This window comes from Chionomys nivalis, chromosome 13 (genome assembly GCF_950005125.1).
Source record: "Chionomys nivalis chromosome 13, mChiNiv1.1, whole genome shotgun sequence".
Taxonomy (NCBI): domain Eukaryota; kingdom Metazoa; phylum Chordata; class Mammalia; order Rodentia; family Cricetidae; genus Chionomys; species Chionomys nivalis.
In genome coordinates this window covers 14,085,231-14,105,642 of record NC_080098.1, presented here as the reverse complement: position 1 = coordinate 14,105,642, position 20,412 = coordinate 14,085,231, and the positions used below count along the sequence as shown (strand labels likewise).

Here is a 20,412-nt window from a genome sequence, read left to right as displayed (position 1 = left end):
AGAATGCTTTCAGCTGGCTAGAGCAGCCATTCCAATGATAATAATGGGAATTATTATTATGAAAGCTCCCTTTTCTAGCCTTGAATCCCCACCCTGTTGCAATACACTATAATATGCTAAATTGAGCTAATGCTGGATGCAGCCTCTAAATCAAAATAAGAAAAACTCATAAAATTATGGCTGTTGTGATTTTAAAGGCATACATGAAGAGAGGAGGAACTGAGACATAATCTGGTCTAAGAATTCATTACAACTGTTGAAATCACACTATGCCCTACTCCATGCTACTCCGTATTGTATATTACTGGCTTTGGAGGCTCTGTTTTGGCCTCACATTCCATTATAGAAGACGCTACCTTTTGGCTGTGGCCCCTTGGTGGGCCCCAAAATACACCATCTACAGACATCAATTATCGGGCACACACTGATTAGTGGCTCATTTCTGGGACTAGAAAGGGAGACAGCCTACAAGTTTATTAGGAAAAATTTAAATTGGAGGCACATGTGTGTGCTAAAATCATACCAGGGAAACTCAAGAATTTATGGGGCACATCAGGTTGAGAAAAAATGCAGTGCTCACACCTGGCCCTCATAAGCAATGGATACCTAACACTGTGCTGGAGTGGCCCCAACAAGAATATAATTTCATACCTGGTGTGTGTCAATGAGCAAGGATCAAGGACACCCTGACCTGGCTCAGTTCCCCACTGTTTGACACAGGTACCCAGCTGCTTACTCATCTCCCTGTTCACCCCATCTGGACCTGTGCCTGGCCAGAACTGTTCCCTGAACCCCATCTGTTCCCTGCTCCTGACCCATTTCCACTCGGGACCCTGTTTTGCCTTTACACCTCGGGTTTCTGCAGCTTCACTCTCAGGTTTCAGCTCCAGCAGCAGTTGCTCCAGCAGATCGTTCTCCACGCCAATAGGGTTCATTTTGATCTACATTTTCATCTACACAGACTCTTCCTTAGCCCACTTCTAAGAGCTCTTGTACTCTGAATTCTGCCGCAACCTTTTTTACTTGTATTCATACATGTGTGTGAATGTGTATCTGCATACTCACGTATATTGCATGTGTGTGTAATGCATAAGAGTTAAGAGTAATCAAGATAGAATAGCAATTAGAATAAAAAAAAACTTTCATTTACTTTATCCAAGCTACCAAGGTGGGTGGGTTTTATTACTAATTATTGTCACTGAAACTACTAAACCTCATGAATTTGGCGTTATTCAATATATACTGGCATTGTGGAAAGACACAAGAATGTCCATCTGTGTTTCTGACATAGCTTACTCATGACAGCATCAGTTCTGGTAATGAACATGGTGCCTTAGTTTGGGGCAGGAAAATGTAAATGGATTTAGAATGGTGTCACAAGTAGTAATTGATAAGCAGAATCAATCTTGTCTGGTGCCATTTGAAGAGGCAAAGGAAATAAAAACAAGGGGAGAAATTATGGGTTATGATTAGGGCATGTCATGTTGAGATCTTATACACATGGACAACAGAACTTTCAACGGCTTCATGTTTACATCTACATTATAAAATATATAATTTTTTCTGAAAGAGTTAGGCAAACTATATGAAGTAATGAAAAAGAATCTGCAATAGTAAATGAAAACAAAACAAAGGAAATGATCCAGCATAACTGCATTTAAGGCTTATTTATGTCTCTGGATATGCAAGACCATGTTTGCCTATATATCATACATATAGATCTGGAAGTCTCAAACTTCCAAAGAGGGCCAATTATGCTGTAAAAGACACAGTATAAGAGTCACAGTAGCTTCCAGAGCAGCCCTAGTGAAGCCCCACTACCGAACTCTGAGATAAGTAAGTCACCTTCCTTAATCTGCTCCCCAGCTTTCTATATTACTCTCATAAAACTGCCAAATCCTAAACACTATCAAACTCCAGTGACTTGCTCGTACTTTCAGAATTACTGGGGAGGTTCAGGAAGCATGGAGCACAATCCCAGGTAACTCCCTAGAAAATATACGTATGGTCTGACCCCTACAGGTTTGTTATGCCCACATCTTCATAAGCATTGCATGAAGAGAAAGTGGCACAGAATGAATGTGCATGGTCATTCAAAATATATCATGTCATAACCCAAAAGCTGGCTTTAGAAATCTCAAGCGCAGATATAAAGTGACAAAGGATGTCTTCTAAACACATGGAAACAAAGATTGTACTCACATTAAAATCTCAACATGTGGTTTCTATGATTTTCTCAAAACACTGGAAACACAAATATGCCAAGCAGAATATAAACTAAACTACAGAAATAGACTACAACAGTATTTATCATACCCTAGACTAACACGCAAAGTATTGTAACACAGAAATGACGTGTCAGGGTGTGTGCCCATGCATGCATGTATCTGTGTGTACTCTATTAAAATGTCTCTTTCCAGGCTTTCTTTGATGTGCTTAAAGTCTGTGAGTGAAGTGGAAACTCTAAGTTTTCAAATAAACATCATGATTTGAAATAGTATCCATTCCAAACTGTCAAACCAGTGCGCAAAGCTCTGAGAGACTCCATGCACAAATCCAGTTGCTGATATGATTTGCCGAGTACATAGGAGTTTCAAGGTCTCACCTCACTGGCTATCTTGGCAGCTTTTTTGGCACGTTGTATTTCAAGAGTATCACTGTCAATTTGCATTCCCTTCCCTTTAATTTCCGATTCCAGGTCCTTCTTGTATTCTTTCTATAAAAGCAGCATTGAACACAATTTAGCCACACTGTGGACAACATATACTTGTAGTCAATGATTAAAAAAACTACTAAACATTTTTTTTTCCAGTGACCAAGAGAGGGCTGTGAGATGACTCAGTGGATAGAGCACTGGCTATACAAGCATTAGGATTAGAGTTTAGATCCCCCAGAAGCCACATAGACTAGACTAGATACATCAGTAAGCTCTAGGTTCAGCAGAGACCTTCAGTAAAGAGAAATCACAAAAGAAACTTAGCCTCTGGACACATACTATATATATGTGCAAAAACACATACATGAATGTACAACACACACACTTTAAGAATAAAGAAAAAAAGGTAAATAACCAAAGTCCAAGAGAACGGAATGTTTATTACTATGCATAATCCCCCAGAACTAAGTAATTTGGGGAATACGCATAATTAGAACCACTATTCGGACTGGAGATGTTTTTATACTGTTAAAGGGGCAATTGTTGAGTGAGAAGTTTCAAGAAGAGCTGTCGTGGAGCCTGAGATACAGATGGGTTCACACTATAGGAAGAAGATTGATAATGAGACCAGAGTGCTCAACAGCCAAGCCATGTGACACTACAGATGATTCCTAGTGGTCCTTCTTGTCTGTGAAACTGGGATAAGTGTTGCTCCATGAGAGATCCACAGTGAGGAAAATGAGGCAGCAAACACAGAGCCCATCATTAGTGGGACTTAGGAATAGAAAGATGGCTTTCTCTAGTCTCTGTTTCTATATGGCCAATCCAGTCCTTTTTTTTTTTTTTTTTTTTTGGATCTAAAGCATCATGGCTTGTTGTTATTCATACTACCATATTAGCACTCAATTGTCAACTGAACCCTACCATTTTAAGTATAAAGTAAACTCTCCAGATATAATTGACAAGCAATAACAAGACTGACTCCTCAATGTAGACTGAACATACTATCACAGCTAAAGAAGATTGCTCAGGCTACTGGCATTCTGCCCTGTTTCCATATAAATTTCAACTGTTTTTATCAATTTCTGTCAATTTCTGTGAAGAATGCAAACAGGAATGCTTTGACTTCTTTACCTATATGTATCACTTTTATTTCCCACTGTTATTTTATTGTTCGAGCCACACTTCAAGCACTGTATTGATTGGAGAGGAGACAATGTCCAGCTCTGTCTTGTTCCTGATTTTAATGGACTTGCTTTGAGGCTTTCTCTATTTAGCAGAAGTGCAATGGGTTTGATAGATATAGCAGCCTTTATTATGTTGAGATTTGTTCTCTCCAATCCTGTTGTGTCTAGGACTTTTATTATGAAAGGATGTTATACTTTGTCAAAAGAATTTTCTCTATCTACTAAGATGATCATATATTTTGTCTTTAAGTCCATTTACAAGTTTTATTACATTTATCAGTTTGCATGTGTTAATCTATCCCTGCATCTTTGAAATAAAGCAAACTTGGTCATGGTGAATATTATTCATGAGTACCTATGTTCAGTTTATTGCGATGTCTCCCTGTCAGCTCTAATTTTATTAATTTGGATATTCTCTTTATTGTAGCTAATTTGACTAAGTTTTGTCAATCTCATTTATCTTTTCCAAGAACCAACCTTCATGTTATTGCTTCGTCACAGTGTACTGTTGGCATATTTGTCTCTAGTTCTTTAATTTCTGCCCTGGTTTCAATTAGTTTTCCTATCTCCTGCTTCAGTTTGGTTTGTTCTTGTTTCTCCAAACCTTTTGAGTGCATTATTAAATTGTCTGTTTGAAGTTCATCTCATTGTTAATGTAAGCACTCAGAGCAATGTATTTTCTTTTAAAACTTTTTTCATTTTATCCCAGAGATTTTAGTAAGCTAAGTTTTCATTTTTATTTAATTCCCAGACATTTTCTGTTTCTTCCTTAATTTCCTCAAAAGGTCAAATACTTGACAACTGAGTCACTTGATCTCCATCAGTTTGCATATCCTCTGGTGTTTCTCTTGTTATTTATTTTTTGTTATTTTTGTTATTTGCTAACCAAACTTTACTTGACTGTAGTCAGATTGAATGCATGAAGCTACTTTAGTATTCCTAAATTTGTTGAGTTTTTTGTGTATTACTATATTTTAGAGAAACTTCTGTAGCATGCTGCCAAAAGCTGTGCCTTCTGCAATGTGTGGGAAGAATGTTCTGTGAATATCTATCATGGTCATTTGACCTATGATGCCGTTTAGCAGCAGTGTTTCTCTGATTATATTCTGTCCATTGGGGAAAATACATATTGAAGTCACTACTGTAACTGTGTCAGGGTTAATCTGTGACTTAATGCCTAGCAGTGTTTGCTTTATGAAATTGGGTGCAGCCAACATTGGTGGACATGTGTGTAGAATTATAATGTCCTCTTGATGCAGCGAAATGAAGTGACCTTTGTCTCCTCGGATTAGCTTGGGTTTGAGGTCATTTGTGTTAGTTCAGAACAGCTAGGTCTCCCTGTTTCCTGGTCCCATTTGCTTGGATTATTTTTTTTTCATCTTTCATTCTAGACAAGAAAGAGAGGTTTATTTCTTGTAGATACAAAAAAAGGTAGACACTATTTTCTAATTCTTTGGGCTCGTCTGTGTCTTTTCATTGGAGAATTGAACCAGAGTGGACAGTCCTGAAGCAGAAGAGACTGGGTTTCTTACCAGGTGTTGGCAGCCAATACAGTCAGGTACCTATAGCAGGGTTCTTAGGTCAGAGTGGGTGGGGTGGGACCAAAGTAGAGATAGCCAGGTCTCTCACCAGGTGCCAGAGGCCATGTGTGTGCCGGGTGCCTGAAGGAAGGTTCCTGGGTGCATGTGAAGATTTTTAACCAGAAAGGGTCTCATCAAAGCCACAATGTTATAGCAAAACCATGACAATACAAGGACTAGGAGACTGAAACTGCATCTCGGACACTTCATTTCTTCTTATAAAGTTCGTGTGTAATGAGAAACAACTACTTTCACTCCAAACAGAACTTTATTTAGCGACTGGCTGAAGACTAGAAACGTGTGTTTCTTAAGGAGCAAAACAGCACAAGCCGCTCAGTTGCAGCTGCTTCCAGGATAGGAGGCCACACCCGCCTCCGGTGGGGACCTTTTACTTCCCTTCCAAAAGCAAGCCAAATCTCACAGGAGTATCTTGCATATGACGCAGATTTCTCTAAACTGACCACTTTCTGCCCCCACAGCATATAGAAAGATTGTGAGGGAGAAGCTACCTCTGATTTGCTTCCTGGGAAAAGCCTATGACATGGCTGTTCACTATCATCTACACATGCGTGTGGTGTCATATGGAACCTTTGAGAAAGCTACAACGGTAAGGAAAGAAGTTGAAAACGCTCTCATTCTGACCAGCTAACAGAAGCCACTCACCTCGCTGACCATTTCAGACGCTCTCTTTGCTCTCTGAATATCAAGAACTTCTGAACTAAGTTCCATTCCTTTCCCTTTAATTTCATTTTCCAAATCTTTTTTATATTCTTTCTGCAAGACAAGAATAGAATATTTCATTTGAAGATATGTCAGCAGCTACTTTAACTCATATGCCAGTGTATGTGTCTTTTCGAGATCACAGACAGGAGAAAATATTGCTAGGAAGGAAGAAAATTAGATGCTGAACATTCCTGCCTTTCCCCATTGACGTTTAATTTTCTCCTCTATCAAACTCAAAGTGGCATTCACTTTTGCCCATGTTTCATCCTTTCTCCCAATATCTTTTGGCATCATACTGAACTTCTTTAAAAAGATATCTTCTCTTCAAGTGTTGGAAAAAATCTTAAGAATATATATGCTTCTATCGTTTGAAGTAATTTTGGAAATATCTATTTAATGTGAATTTCTAAAAGAACTGAGTGGAAAAGAATTACAAAGCCAAAGGTTGCTGTAGTCAGAGGTATTTTTAAGTTTGTATTTTATTCAAAGATCTGTTTTTAAAAGATCTGTCTTAATATCACATTTTTTTAATTTTTTAGATAGAGTCTCATAAAGCTCAGGCCGGCCTAGAAATCTCTACGGAGAGAAATATGACCTTGAAGTACTAATCTCTCTCCTCCTCCCTCCAGAGTGCTGGGGTTCTAGGTATGGACTGTCACAGCTGGTTTGTGTGTGCTGGGAGGGCAAGCACCCCAGCAGCTGAGCTACATCCCAGCCGTTGACACTATATTTTAAATAGACATGGCAGCTTTGCAGACCCTTCTTTATAAATTATTCCCTACTGAAAAACTGCTTATTTCCTTATTTACTTCCATTATAAAACAAGATCTTATTCCATCAAACAAGGTTTTATTTTATGACTATTTTGCTCAATAAAAATTATAACTCCCTTTGATAATCAGAGGTCAGATTCCAGTTAATTCTGCAGTTCCTGTCATGTCACATAACCCCTTCATAAATCATTAAATTAGCCTGATTTCCGATCAAACAATGGCTTTAGGGGACTTTGTCAAGCCTGCGTGTGATCTTGGAAGTAGCTCTCAGTCAAATGACCTTGATGAAAGTCACAGCCTTGCTACTAATTTGGTCGTGTGACCTTTAGGAGGCCTTTGAGTAACTCAGTCTCCATTTCCATCATGATAAAAGGAAATAAAATAAATGTTCTATTAAAACCAAAGGGCAATGGAGAAAAATCAGGCAAAATATTGGAGGAGCCAAAGGCCTTACATAAAACATACATTTTAAAATATAAAGTGATACTTTGGAGACTCTAAATGGCAATATAAAACCCTAAAGTATAGAGCACAGAATCCATTTACAATTAAGGGCTTATACGTAGAAATGTATAATTGTATTAAGAAACCAAATGGCTTTTTCCATTAGATATCTCTGTGTAACTAAGTAAAAGGTTGGCCGTTGTGAAGGAAGTACTTGTGAGTCTTCTAAAACCCATGTGTTGCAGTCTTTACTCCCTTGGACGTTAACTGGGTTTGATGAGGTTACAGGGTAGGGCCCATGATGAGACTAAAGGCTCCTTAGAAAACTATAACAGAGACCCCTTGTTACCTTTGATGTGGTGACAGTAGGGAAGCAGCCAGTGGCAAGCAAGAACAGGGCTCCCACCTGGAGCCAAATTCACCAGCACCTTGATTTGGGATTTGGTTTTTAGAACAAGGAGAACTGTCTGATTTGAAACCACTCAGTCTGTGATATTTTGTTCCACTAGCCTCAAGCTGCCCAATCCAATGAATAGTTTTGCCAGCCTCTTTACCTATTCAGTTCAGACATTCAGAATCCTAAGTCCAAATGCTATTAAGTGAATTTTGCTGTTTTAATTACAGGCAACTCATACCATTATTGTTCTGCATGCTTCCTTTGAAAGGATGAGGGTCATGTTTTCCCCATTAAGAAAGAAGAAAGGAGTAAAAGGAAAAGACTAAGCTCACTCGGTCACCTGCATGCACACGGTCGGGAGACCCAGCTCTGACGTGCACACCAAGAAGACAGTTGTAACGCGGAGCAGTAGCAGCGCTCTCCCATGTGTTTGTTCTCAGTTTCAAAGAAAATTTCAAGAATAAGAAGTGACAAAAACAAAACAAACAAACACACAGGGCAAGAGAATCCCACAGACGTTGTATAGCTACTCTAGAGAATCCCAGTAATTTCTGATGTCACTTAAATGGCAAAGGCCAGCTGTCACTTAACTTACTAAAAGTGGATGATGACAGGCCTCTAAATGGAAATCATGCTTCAATTCATTCCACTGCCTTAAGACATTTCTTTCAGAGGGATCATTTCTTTGATTCAAAAATTTAGAATAAGATGGGACTTCACCTTTATTTCTATATTCTACTTATGCATTATATTCTAGATTACATTAACATAAAATCATTCAAATGAGAATATCACAGTAGAATTAGAAGAGCTCTAAGTTAGCTTTGAGCCACTTGGAGGAAATGGATTAATTTTTAAAATGTTGATACACACGTATGTCTTGATTTATTAAAGTTAAGGATTTTAATATTCAACAAATTTAATATCTCAATTTTCAGCTAAACTTTAATTAAGATTTCAAGAAAAGTTCTGTGAAGATAAAAGCAAAGCACGGCAATAAATTCTTCTGCTCCACATGCTAACTCTGTAATTTTCCCCAACTAGAAGAGAAAGAATTTTTGAATAAATCACAGACTTTCCCGACTACCTCATTTCTGCTATCAAGGGTTGTGTTGCTACCAGAAAACTACCCAAAAAGCTAAAGTGATGGCTCAGCAGATCAGAGCCTGTACTGCTCTCGAGGATCTGACCTAGAGTCCCAGTTTGGGTGGCTCATACCTCTAGTTCTAGGCGACCTGAACACTTCTGGCCTCGCGACACTGCGCTTAGGTACACAAATTCACACGCGAACAGATAATTACAAATTAGAATTCAATTTTTTTAATTAAAGCTGGTTGTAGAATATATTTCATGATACTAAATTTATGAGAGTCAAGTTGTCAAAAATTTGATTTTCTCAGCCAGGCATGGTAGTATACTTTTTTAAACCCAGCACTCAGGAGGCAGAGGCCAGTGGATCTCTCAGAGCTCAAGGCCAGCCTGGTCTTAAAAGTTAGTTCCAGCACAAAGCTTAGCGTTTGCACACCAGATGTGCTAATCCCCAAGGTTTCCCCAAATGTGGAAAACTCAATTGCAAAATCTGTGGTAGTGGGGTACTGCATATATTCACCTCTCCCTAAATAAAAAAAAAATACCTATTATGGCTTATACAGTATAAAATTATATATAATTCTCTATGGTTGTATGGGAGAGAGAATCAAGCCTTCATTTAGTGTTTGTTTGTTTTTTTTTGTAAGAGCCAGCTGCCATGAAGCTATAAAACTCCCTACCCACAAAGCTTCTGAGCTAGAATCACAACACAAAAGCAGAAAACTTTTCAAGTTTTTACAGAACATATGGAGAATTTCTTCCTTCAACAGCAAACAGACATGATAATGTGTGCCTCCCTGCATTAAGAAAATGCAAAGCTCTGTTAGTGAAGGCCAGGATAAGACGTTCACACCCCAGATATGCAGCTGGCAGAAAACTGCTGAGTAGATGCTTCTGGAATCTCTTTTCCTGCTTTGTGATATCTAATATAAATGCACAAGGCCATACCTCTCTCATCAGGTTGGTGATGTACTTCACATGTAGAAATGCAGGAGTCTTGTCTAAATCCAGTGAGGACCTCCCTTTAATCTCCTTCTCAAAATCTTCTTTGTAAACTTTCTGTCAAATAAGACCACATTATAGTCAATATAGGGAACTCTAGTGAGGGTAAGGAAACCATGAGAACAAGCATTCAGTCTCAGAACCAAACTAGTGGTCTTCCATATAATTCCACCATCTTTATTATTTTTTAATAAACTTTGTTACAAAAAGCTTGCAAATAAATAAGAACAACCTTATACACCAAAATTAAGCAGTCAAAAAGAACAACAGAACAAAAATTCCAGTTTTGTCAATTACACAATGTAGGCAGAGTTTTCCTGTCAGGACCACTGGTCAGTTCTGTCCCACCAGCCAGCACCCAAATAACCACCCAGAGACTTAATATTAATTATAAATACCTGATTGATGGTTTTGGCTTATTACTAACTAGCTCTTACAACTTAAATTGACCCGTATTTTTATTTCTTTGGTTACTTCCACATGGCTTACTGCAAGACAATTCTACCAATGAAGAACAGCCACCAAGCAGCCTCTCCTGCATAGTGAAGGTACTGAGCATCTGTGATTAATATTGCTCCATTTATAGGAAGAATAAGACAGGCTCTCTATTGGATCATCTGATGACTTCACTCAAAGGAAGTTTGACTAATCCACTAGAAGAAAATCTGGTGGTGTAGAAGCCAGTTGAAACTCTCCAGAAGTATAAATGTTCAAGACCCATTATCCTTCTCAAAGTCAGTCTTTTGTGAGTCTGGGAGAACCAATTTTAAAATGGAATCAAATGAATGAGGAAGGGGTGGAATTGTTGCTTCTTGACTTGATCCTGGGAGTCCATGATTGAGCACTGACTCATCAAGTGTGAGGGCTGAAGTTCACATGAGAAACGAATGGAAGATGCCTATGGCGCTCCTGTTGGAGAAGAGCTACCTCTATAACAATCCTTGCCTTTCATAATCTTTGATTATGACTACAAATTCCAGCATTTGAGTTTCACACTTGAAAATCAATGACAACCATGTTTTATTTTTAAAGATTCATATATTTTTATTTTATGTGTTATGAGTGTTTTGGTTGCAATATATATGTGTATCATAGAGGCCAGAAGAGAGCACTGAATCCACTGGAACTGGAGTTAGATGTTTGTAAGATGCCATGTGGGTGTCGGATTCTGAACCTAAGTTTTCCACAAGAGCAGCAAGCACTCTTAACCACTAACCAACCTCTCCGACAATAATAACCCATGTTTTAAGATTATAAAGATAATCTCTTCAAATGGCAAATTATCTATTCATCTGAAATATTCAGTAAACAGGAGCCAGATTTTGCCAAATATTTTATTCAAAATACATCATAAAGATGATAAAATAGATGAATTGTTCCTAAGATTGTTACTCATGCAAAATGAGAAGCTATTTCTAGGTTCATTATGCATTTGTTACAAAGAAAAGTGATTGCACAAATAAGTGTATTCGCCAAAGCAGAAGGGAGATGAAGAGAAACACATCGCCTTCTCGTTTAGCGTTTGTCTTACATGTCGTCACTCAACCAGTAATGACAATACTATGAGAAAAACTGGAGTACATAGCTGTTCAGTAAGTCAATCAAGAAGCTTCACTAAAAGCATTTTGACTGAAAGAATCATAAATACACAAAAAGCAATTATGAGAAATTGTTCTTTTTTTCATGTAGAACTAATTGGGATAGAATGACTATACACCCAAACGCTGACATTTGACATTTCTAGGCCAATATATTTTATAAAGCATTCTTTATAGAGTAAAACAAAGTGTGTGTCTGCATTGACTTATATTAGCTATTTCACTTCAAAAAGCTCTTTTCTGGAGGAAAATCACTGCAGTGCATCATTGAGAAAGGATGGCTGAGATTGGAGGGCCCCAGTGCTCAGCCCGAAAGAATCAAAAACCTCTGTTAGGCTCTGTAGAGAGACACATTTGTGAAAACAGAAACAAAGAACTTCCCAAGGACATATTTAGAGATTTCTTCTAGAAAACACAGATTAATCCTATATCTAGGCACTAGATGAAACAAGACAAACACGATTAAAGGTTAGAACAAAAACATGAATGACTTTCTTTGAAATCAGGCTTTTCCAATCAGGTACCTCAAGGAATATAATCCAGGTTAGTTTTAAAAGCCAACTCTAAGATGGGATGATGTGGGATTCCCCTCTGTATGCTATGAATATGTTTTATTACCATTAGTTAATAAAGAATCCTCTTTGGCCTATGGCAAGGCAGATTAGAGCTTGGCAGGAAAACTAAATGAATTCAGGGAGAAAGAAGGTGGAATCAGGCAGATGCCATGTAGCTGCCAAAGAATAGAGATACTGGAACCTTAACGGTAGGTCACAGCCTTATGATGATACTAGATTAATAGAAGTAGGTTAATTTAAGATGTAAGAGCTAGCTAGAAATATGCCTGAGTCATTGGCCAAACAGTGTTGTAATTAGTACAGTTTTGTGTGATTATTCCAGTCTGGGTGGCCGGGAAGCGAATGTGCAGTCTCTGCTTATACAGGGGTTTTCTTCAGGTCTGTTTTTGTTCTTTCTATATCCAAAGGTACTTTAGTATATCATCTTGATCTAAAATTTTCAGAAATTTATTTCTCTAGCCTTGAGAATATCAATCTGACCCAAAGAACTCCCCTAATGGAAGCCTTGACTCTCATCAAGCCTTGCTGAGAACAGGCAAGACTGAAAAAAAATCTGAAGGGAAATAAAAAAAAAGGGAATCTAATCATCGGTGGCTATAATTAAAGGGACAACCTGTCTCACTAGTAGGAGGGAAAGAGAAAATAGGGTGAAGAAAGGGAGAGAGGTTATCATGAGAATGAGGAGCTAAAGTCCCAACTCTCCAAATTACTACTGTTTCTAATTTAGAAACGAGGCCTCGAAATATATTAACCATAAATGATGAGGTAGGTGTAGGTCTGTTGGTGAGATGAAAGTTAAGTAGTCAGGATACAAGAAAATTAAGATAATCCAAAGAAACAGCATGATAAAGGGTTTCCAGCCTGGGTCCCTGTCTCTGGTTGAGGATGCCAGGAGAGAGTGGCAGGCACTGGCAAGCTTAGGAAGCATGAAGAGGCTGTCAGGGGGCCGTGGGGTGTCTGTGAGGGTCCATGGAGGAGCAATGGGGATGATGTGAGGGACCACGAGGTAATTGTGAGTTTTACACACTGTTAAACTTCCAGACAACCGTGAAAGTCAAAATCTCTCCCTGGGCTATAGACCTGCAACAGCGGCCATGTACTTCCTACAAGATGGGAGAGCCGTTAAAATCCATGGCTAGCTCTGCAATGACAGATAATCTTGCAGTAGAAAGACTGTCCAGAAATGCTTCCTATACAGTTGTCTAAATGGAGAAATGAGGTTCCAGTATAGTCTGTCCTCTTAAGGTGAGCTTTTGTGAACTTCTAAGCTTGGACCAAATTTATCAGCTCTGCCAAGTCACCTAAAGAAGACAGCTTACTTAGTCACCACAGGTACTGACAGTTCTTTATCAAATTCAATAAAAGACTTAAGATATGACAGAGAAGGATAAATAATGTCCCTCTCCTCTTTGACTTAAGAAGAAATTAAACCAAGTGTGTCTAGTCTTATTGTCTGAAGGGCTTTCTTCCCAAAAGGATGGATTATAGCATCTCAAAGCAGATGGCAAACGAAAACATAACACTAAGCTGCAACTGTCTGACAGTACTTGTCATTGCCTCTGTCCATCAAAAGTTATAGCCCATTGGTAACCACAGAGGGTAGATACTGACTCCAGACAAAACTGTGCCTGGTGCCCTACGTGGAAAGAAAATGAAGGGATCAACTGGCCAGAGAAAATATAATTGTGGTGTTGTGTGGTTTTACTCTTTTGGCTTTTGAAGTACCCATGCCCTAATGAGCCAGTACTTCAAAAGCTATTGGCTCAATGAATTCACACAACACTGAAGAGTATCTGCCTATAGCAGCGTTATCCTCTCTTAGAAGCAAAGTAAACAAAACACATTCATGTATTTCCTGGGTAGGGGGTCAGTTAAATAAATTGACAGAGGAAGAAAGTACCAAGATTGTGACCAGGTACTAAAACACTGGTGACATTACCAGATGTGTGACTTTGAGATCGTTTACTTCAGCACATTACAAATGCATACATAGATGCATTCTCCCCAAGCCATTTGCTTAAGGACTAAAGAGCTGATGTAGGTGAGGCTCTTAGCAAGGCGGCAGGCACAAAATAAGGATTCAATTATTTAATTGTTGGTTCTTTTACCATTGTAGGGGGAGGTAAAAAAAAAAAAAAACAACCAAATCTTCATTTTTCAATTAATTTTAGATACTCAGTTTTACATCAATACAGTTTGAAAGTGTTGATTTATAGTCATGACCAATCTGAAAAAAAAGTGTAAGTGCTTTTCCATGGGTTGTGAGGGCAAAGAGGAGTTTGTCTGATTTAGCTATAGTTGTTGATCAGTAAACAAGCAGACGAATTCAGTGACCTCTGGCAGTGAGAGGCTACATCTAGAACACAGGTCCTGTCCTGCAGAGCTGTACTGAGTCTAATATGGGATCCTTGGGCCTCCCTGCAGAGCTGTGTTGGCTCTACAACAGGGGTCTTTGAACCTCCCCTGCAGGGCTGGGCTGAGTCTAGAACAGAGGTCCTTGAACCTCCTCTACAGAGCTGAGCTGGGTCTAGAACAGGAATCCTTGAACCTGCCATGCTGAGCTGGGCTGGGTCTAGATCAGGAGTCCTATAGCCTGCCCTGAAGAGCAATGCAGGGTCTAGAACACAGTTTCCAAGCCTTCCCCACAGAGCAGCGCTCTTGTCTGTAGATTCCACTCATCACCGGCTGATTCTTTTCTTTTTTTTTTGGTTTTTTCGAGACAGGGTTTCTCTGTGGTTTTGGAGCCTGTCCTGGAACTAGCTCTGTAGACCAGGCTGGTCTCGAACTCACAGAGATCCGCCTGCCTCTGCCTCCCGAGTGCTGGGATTAAAGGCGTGCGCCACCCTCGCCCGGCCGGCTGATTCTTTTCAAATGAGAAAATTTCAAGTACCCTTGAGTTTTTGGCAACAAGCCCAGTCCCCTACCTCACTCTGCATCTTCTGAGCCTCCTTTGAAGCCTGATACGATGGTGTCTCAACAAACTCAAGCATGGACTTCCCTTTATTTTTCTCATATTCTTCTCTGTATTTTACCTGCATGAAAGAAAAACATTAAAAGCATATAAAAATAACGGCTATATATAGTTCAGTGGCAAGCACATTCTTAGCAATGGCAAGGTCTTGGGTTCAAATCACAACAATAATAACAGTGATAACAACAACCAAAAGCCCAAGTATAAAGCAAAACACAATAAATATACCCAAAACTAATCATCTTATTTTGTGATATCAAGTTATTCCGGCAGTTTAGGGTGATGGATGAGTTCCAGTTAGTGACATACAAGAGAAAGGAAGAGGTTATATATAAAAATTCTTAAGGAAAAAAATTTATTTTAGCCCAACTACAAGGTATTTCGTGTCATGGGACTCTAAATGTGTTATATAGAGAACAAATAAAATATTTTGTCAGATAGGCAGAATACAAAAATATTTAATAAATATATGGGTTTATTTATGTCTGTACTCACACCCATACATATGTGGAGTAGAGAAGAATGAAGGAGTGGGGAGAGAGACCTCGGTGATAGTCTCCATGTCTATCAAAACATCATGAATAAGTTTAAAAAATGGATATGATAATCTTTCCTTCAAAAGAGGGAAAATGATCCTGGAAACTCCCAAGTTTTCCCATAGATATTAAGAAAACACATGTGGTTTCCTTGTATTTCACTATCCATTATTTAATATTATATTGTGAATTATTTGTTTTAATTAAAATTAGTTTCATCTCCATTCTATTTATAAAAGGAAGGAATTTTCTGTAGCTTCAGGTTTTTGTTTTTCTATTTTCTTTGTGTATGCATGCATATGTGTTTGTGTCTGTGGTGTATGTGTGTGGCGTGCACACGTTTGTGTGTGTAAGTGTGTGTACCTGTGACTGTGCCACAAAGGCCAGAAGAAGATGTAGGGTGTCCTGCCCTATCCCATCTCTCTTACTTCCTTGAGACAGACAGACGTGCATGTGGAATTAGAAATCCCCAGAAATCCTTCTGTCTTCTTTGCCCCCACACCACAATGTTACAGCTACAGGGGCAGGTGGTTGTAACTACTCCCAGCTTTTGACCTGGGTTCTAGTGATCTAGGGATGAGCTCAGATCCTTAATATTTGTATAGCAAGCACTCTTAGTGCCGAGCTATATCCCCAACCTGCCATCATCTATTTAAAAAAAAAAAAAAAGTTAAAAGTATATGTAAGCCATCATCATTTTAGCAATATTTTTGAACTGAGTTCATAGAGCTTTGATCACGACCCATTTCACTCAGAAATGTATTTTCATTAACTCTTGAGCTTTGTAATTGCTTGTTAAATTATTTAAGTTGATTTTTAATGATAATCGTAGAGAGTTCAACCCAAAAGAAATGTCCAGTACTTAAAACTTTGTAATGACAGGAAAACAACTTTTAAAATACCTATTTGTGACATAGTTTTGTTGTAGAAAATTTTAATTGATAAACAAGAGTGTTGCATAAATGATATCATACTATATTAGAATAAAATTTTGTGGGAGAAAATTAAAAGAAAATAAGAATTTATGGTGAGCATAGGGGTGCACATCTGTAAAGGGGTAAGAGGTGAGCTGCAAGTCAAGTTACATACAAACTTTTAGGTTGGCCTTATCTTGAAGAAGAAGAGAGGGGGAAGAGGGAAGGAGAAAGAAAGGGAGGAGAGAGAGAGAGAGAGAATGAAAACAGATTTAAAGACAAAATTTGTGCTTCCAAACTTTGGGGAGGGGGTGTTGAAGTATCAGCTGGACACACTAGAATATCGATGAGAGAATCCCTAGGTCAGGATGGCCTGTGGACCTGCCTGCAAGGAATTGTTTCATTTATGTTCATTGATGTGGGAAGAGACAGCCTAAAAGCGGGTGATTTTGTCCTAGGCTGTGTGAGAAAGGAGAAAGTGAGCTGAGCACAAGAATGCATGCATTACTCCGTTGTTCTCTCCTGTGGATGCAGCTGTGTAACTAGCTGCTTCAAATCCCCACCACCTTGGCGCCCCAACAATGATGGGCTGTAACCTGTGAACCCTCTTGAACTGCCTCATCACAGCGAGAGGAAGGGAAGCCCATAAGGAGAGTAGGTTACTTTCCTTGTGGAATTTATGTTCCACAGAATATATTTAGAAGTCATGTAAATGTTTATCTTAACAGATGCTAGAAATGGCATCTTTAGCAACTATTTAAACTTATAATAATAACTTAAAAACAGATCCTGAACTTAGAGTGTGCTAGGAAAAAAGAAAGTTTTAAGGATTTTTTTTAACAGAATACATAGGGTTTCAGAGTTAGAAGAAACATTAATTTAAAATACATTAGTAAGGATGTTTTCCCTTTTCAATAACACTTATAATTAAATGGAGAAATTATAATAAACCTTATACCCAGAAAATTAATTTCGTAGCTCAAAAATGTCAAATCAGCACACTGTAAAATTTTAAATCATCATGAGATTTGATCACAGTTTAATTAGTTCCTAGATTTAAACTTTTTAATTATATGAAGAACATATTTTTATGAAGCCACTTTAAGTTGAAACATAGTTCCAGCTCCCTGACCCAAAAGATAGAAGTCTAAGAAATTTTTTTCCTGAAGCAAAATTAATGTTCTCGGGCTCCACGCTTCCAAGAGCATGGCACTGAGCAACGGGCAGCTCCATGGTCCTGTAGGTCTGAGGGTAGCAGCACTCAGGGGGCTCACCTGACTCTGGAGGGTGGCATTGCCTTTATGATGTAGGTGCTCAGTGGCCTCGGCATCAAAGTGATACATCCCTTTGTTCTCTTCAAAATCCTTTTTATATTCCCACTGCAAAACAAACATGAAAGTTAGTTCCGAATAAAAGAGATTGGAGAGTAAAATTAAGACTTGGGAATATAACTGGGTTTGTGGTAGCTCTTGGGAGGCTGAGGCAGGAGGACTACCGTGAGTTCCAGGCAACCCTGGGCTACAGAGTGAGGGTGTCTCACAGCAATTCTTAGTAAAGCAAAGAACGTAGAAGCCAGCGGGAAGGAGGGGCAGTGCTGTTACAGAGCTGTGTCTACAGCAGCCAGCATGGAGGGAGTTCTAGAGCTAAGATACATGGGCAATACCAGATGGTCTCACTGTAGGAGGCCGTGAGAAGAGCACAGAAATAGTCAGGGATTGATTGTAAACATGATAAGGATAATCACGGGGTGGTAATGAAAAGCTAATGATGGGGTCCCATGGTTCATGAGCGGGCAAGGTGGGGTGAAATATAAACACTGCTTCTTATCCTAGGACATAGTGTTTAGTTGTGTCCATAAGGAGATAGAAACAAAAAGAAAGGAGAGAAAGGAAGCTAGAAACTAGAACCACGGCTGTAGAAAAAGACTTAGCCATGAGCAAGAATAAAAGTAATGAGGAGAAAAAGAAGCTGAGAAATAATTGAACTAATTTCAGAATTCCAAGGAAAGAATGGGAGCCTCGAGAAGAGGATCTGAAGGATATGAATACAATTCATTGATTATTTTTTGAGTTGAAGAAGTTGGATGTCTACTATTTAGACATACATGAGAAGGTAAATTTGGAAAAGACCAGAATGAGAAGAAATGACATTTTACTCTAGACCTGCAACAGTGAAACAAGATTTTCTTCTTGATTTCTAGCACTAGAGACCAGACGCTTAGTAATTAGTCCTACTTGGAAAAGACTTCTAAAAGCCAACAGTAGTCTCAGAGCTGCAAGGCTACAGAGACCTACAAAGGTAAAATCAGTTGCCATAGGTTCCAGGAAAAATGATATTCTGTGTAGAATGAAGGGAAGCAGATGCAGCTTTTGAAGGGCAGCCTACGAGAAGTGGCCAGAGAGACCTTAGGAGATGCTCTGAGGACAGGAGTGTCAAAGGGAAGAACACTTAGCATCAGGAACAGAGAGAAGGGAGATGCTGGTGGCCTGCCACAGAGCTGCTGCCCCACAGGGATAAAGTTCCAGAGGGAGCCTGGCTTCCAGCACTGAGGGAATGAGGATAGGTATCACTGAACTCTAACCAGAATGAAATACATTTGGAAAGCCCCAAAGGGAAGTCTTCACAATGTTCACACATTACATCTTGACTGAAGAGGACAACTAAATTTGGATTCCTCTGTGAATTTTAAGTTAAAACTAAATAAAAGCTAATTCAAGCAAATGGCAAAGTCCAGCCTGAATGATATATTAAGAAATTTTGCACTTTGTTTAGATATTCTTTTATAATATCTACTTATAAAATAAACGTAACTTCTATGTATTAAGGCAAAACACATTTTTTTATGGAATCAAAATCCAAAACTATTGAAATCTAGGGAATTATACTTGGAATAATGGATATATACTAAAAAGGGGCTAAAACCGAATCCTTGGAACTCTAATCTGCAAGTGAAATTTCTAATGCCCGGCTTGTTCCCTGTATTGAATAGTCTTTGTTGCCTCCTAGCGGAAGTTATGTAGAATAGCACAGTATATATTTTTAAATTTATATAAAGTTATGAGGAAATTGAAAGCTCCATTTTCTTCAAACACTTTATTATCTAAACAGGTTTTAAAATTACTCATTCTGCTCTACAGACGACACATTAAAATTTAAAAATTCTGATATAGATCAGGACATTTAGAGATGCTTATGAAAATAGCCATTTATAACAAGCTAGCACTGAACTTTGGCAAAATATCTAATGTGAAATTTCTTCTTCAATATTTTAATAAAATCCAGTCACCTTCTATGTCCAGAAAATTTCTATTCTCTTTATACAAATATTTAAAAGAAGACTATTCTAACTTACAACCAATTTAAAATAATATAGTCTCATACAATTTTAATATGTAAATCATTTGCAGAAAGTCAAACTCTCTGGCCCATGCAATCATTTCTGTGATATAGACTAAGACAGACCAGGGAGCTAAGCTCTGGGAACTGTGAATAAAATGAGCAACGTGACTTGGTTGGGGGCTGGGAGATGACAGAAATGGTGTATATTAAAGTCTGATTCTTTTTCTCCATCGTAAAACAAACATTGGCATTTTGAAAAGAAATCTTGCCTGTGAGAGGATTCCATCCTTCCTCATTTACAAATGAATCCCAAGGTCCCTGGAAGAGTTAGCCTGACTTTGGGTTTGGTACAGTATGGGACCAACACTGCCAGGAAGACAAAAGCTGGACACTGGAGACCGAAGAAAGCAGAGTGTACAGAGGGCAGGAAAATGAATATATGAATCATGGAAGAGCACAGAACTAGCACAGATGTGTCAGTGTGGCTAGGGTATGTGTGTCAGAGTGGCTAGGGTATGTGTGTCGGTGTGGCTAGGGTATGTGTGTCAGTCCGGTTAGGGTATGTATGTTGGTGGAAGGGTGAACATGGACAAGGCAGGACAATGCAATGTAAGCGTCCAGACACCAA

At 38.7% G+C, this 20,412-nt stretch overlaps 1 protein-coding gene across 7 annotated transcripts in view; it reads right to left on the bottom strand.

Annotated features, from left to right (window-relative positions):
- The window catches only part of Nebl (nebulette), a 352,705-nt gene that overhangs the window by 50,980 nt on the left and 281,313 nt on the right, over positions 1-20,412 (bottom strand). For 6 of the 7 annotated variants that reach the window (XM_057787023.1, XM_057787026.1, XM_057787027.1 and 3 more), the window contains 5 exons: positions 17,720-17,824; positions 14,949-15,056; positions 9,798-9,908; positions 6,087-6,197; positions 2,606-2,716 (listed from right to left, as the gene is read on the bottom strand). The exons of the other annotated variant lie outside the window; for it this stretch is intronic. In XM_057787023.1, the coding sequence (XP_057643006.1) occupies positions 2,606-2,716; positions 6,087-6,197; positions 9,798-9,908; positions 14,949-15,056; positions 17,720-17,824 (546 nt within the window). The remainder of the gene's footprint in view (positions 1-2,605; positions 2,717-6,086; positions 6,198-9,797; positions 9,909-14,948; positions 15,057-17,719; positions 17,825-20,412) is intronic. 7 annotated transcript variants of the gene reach the window in all.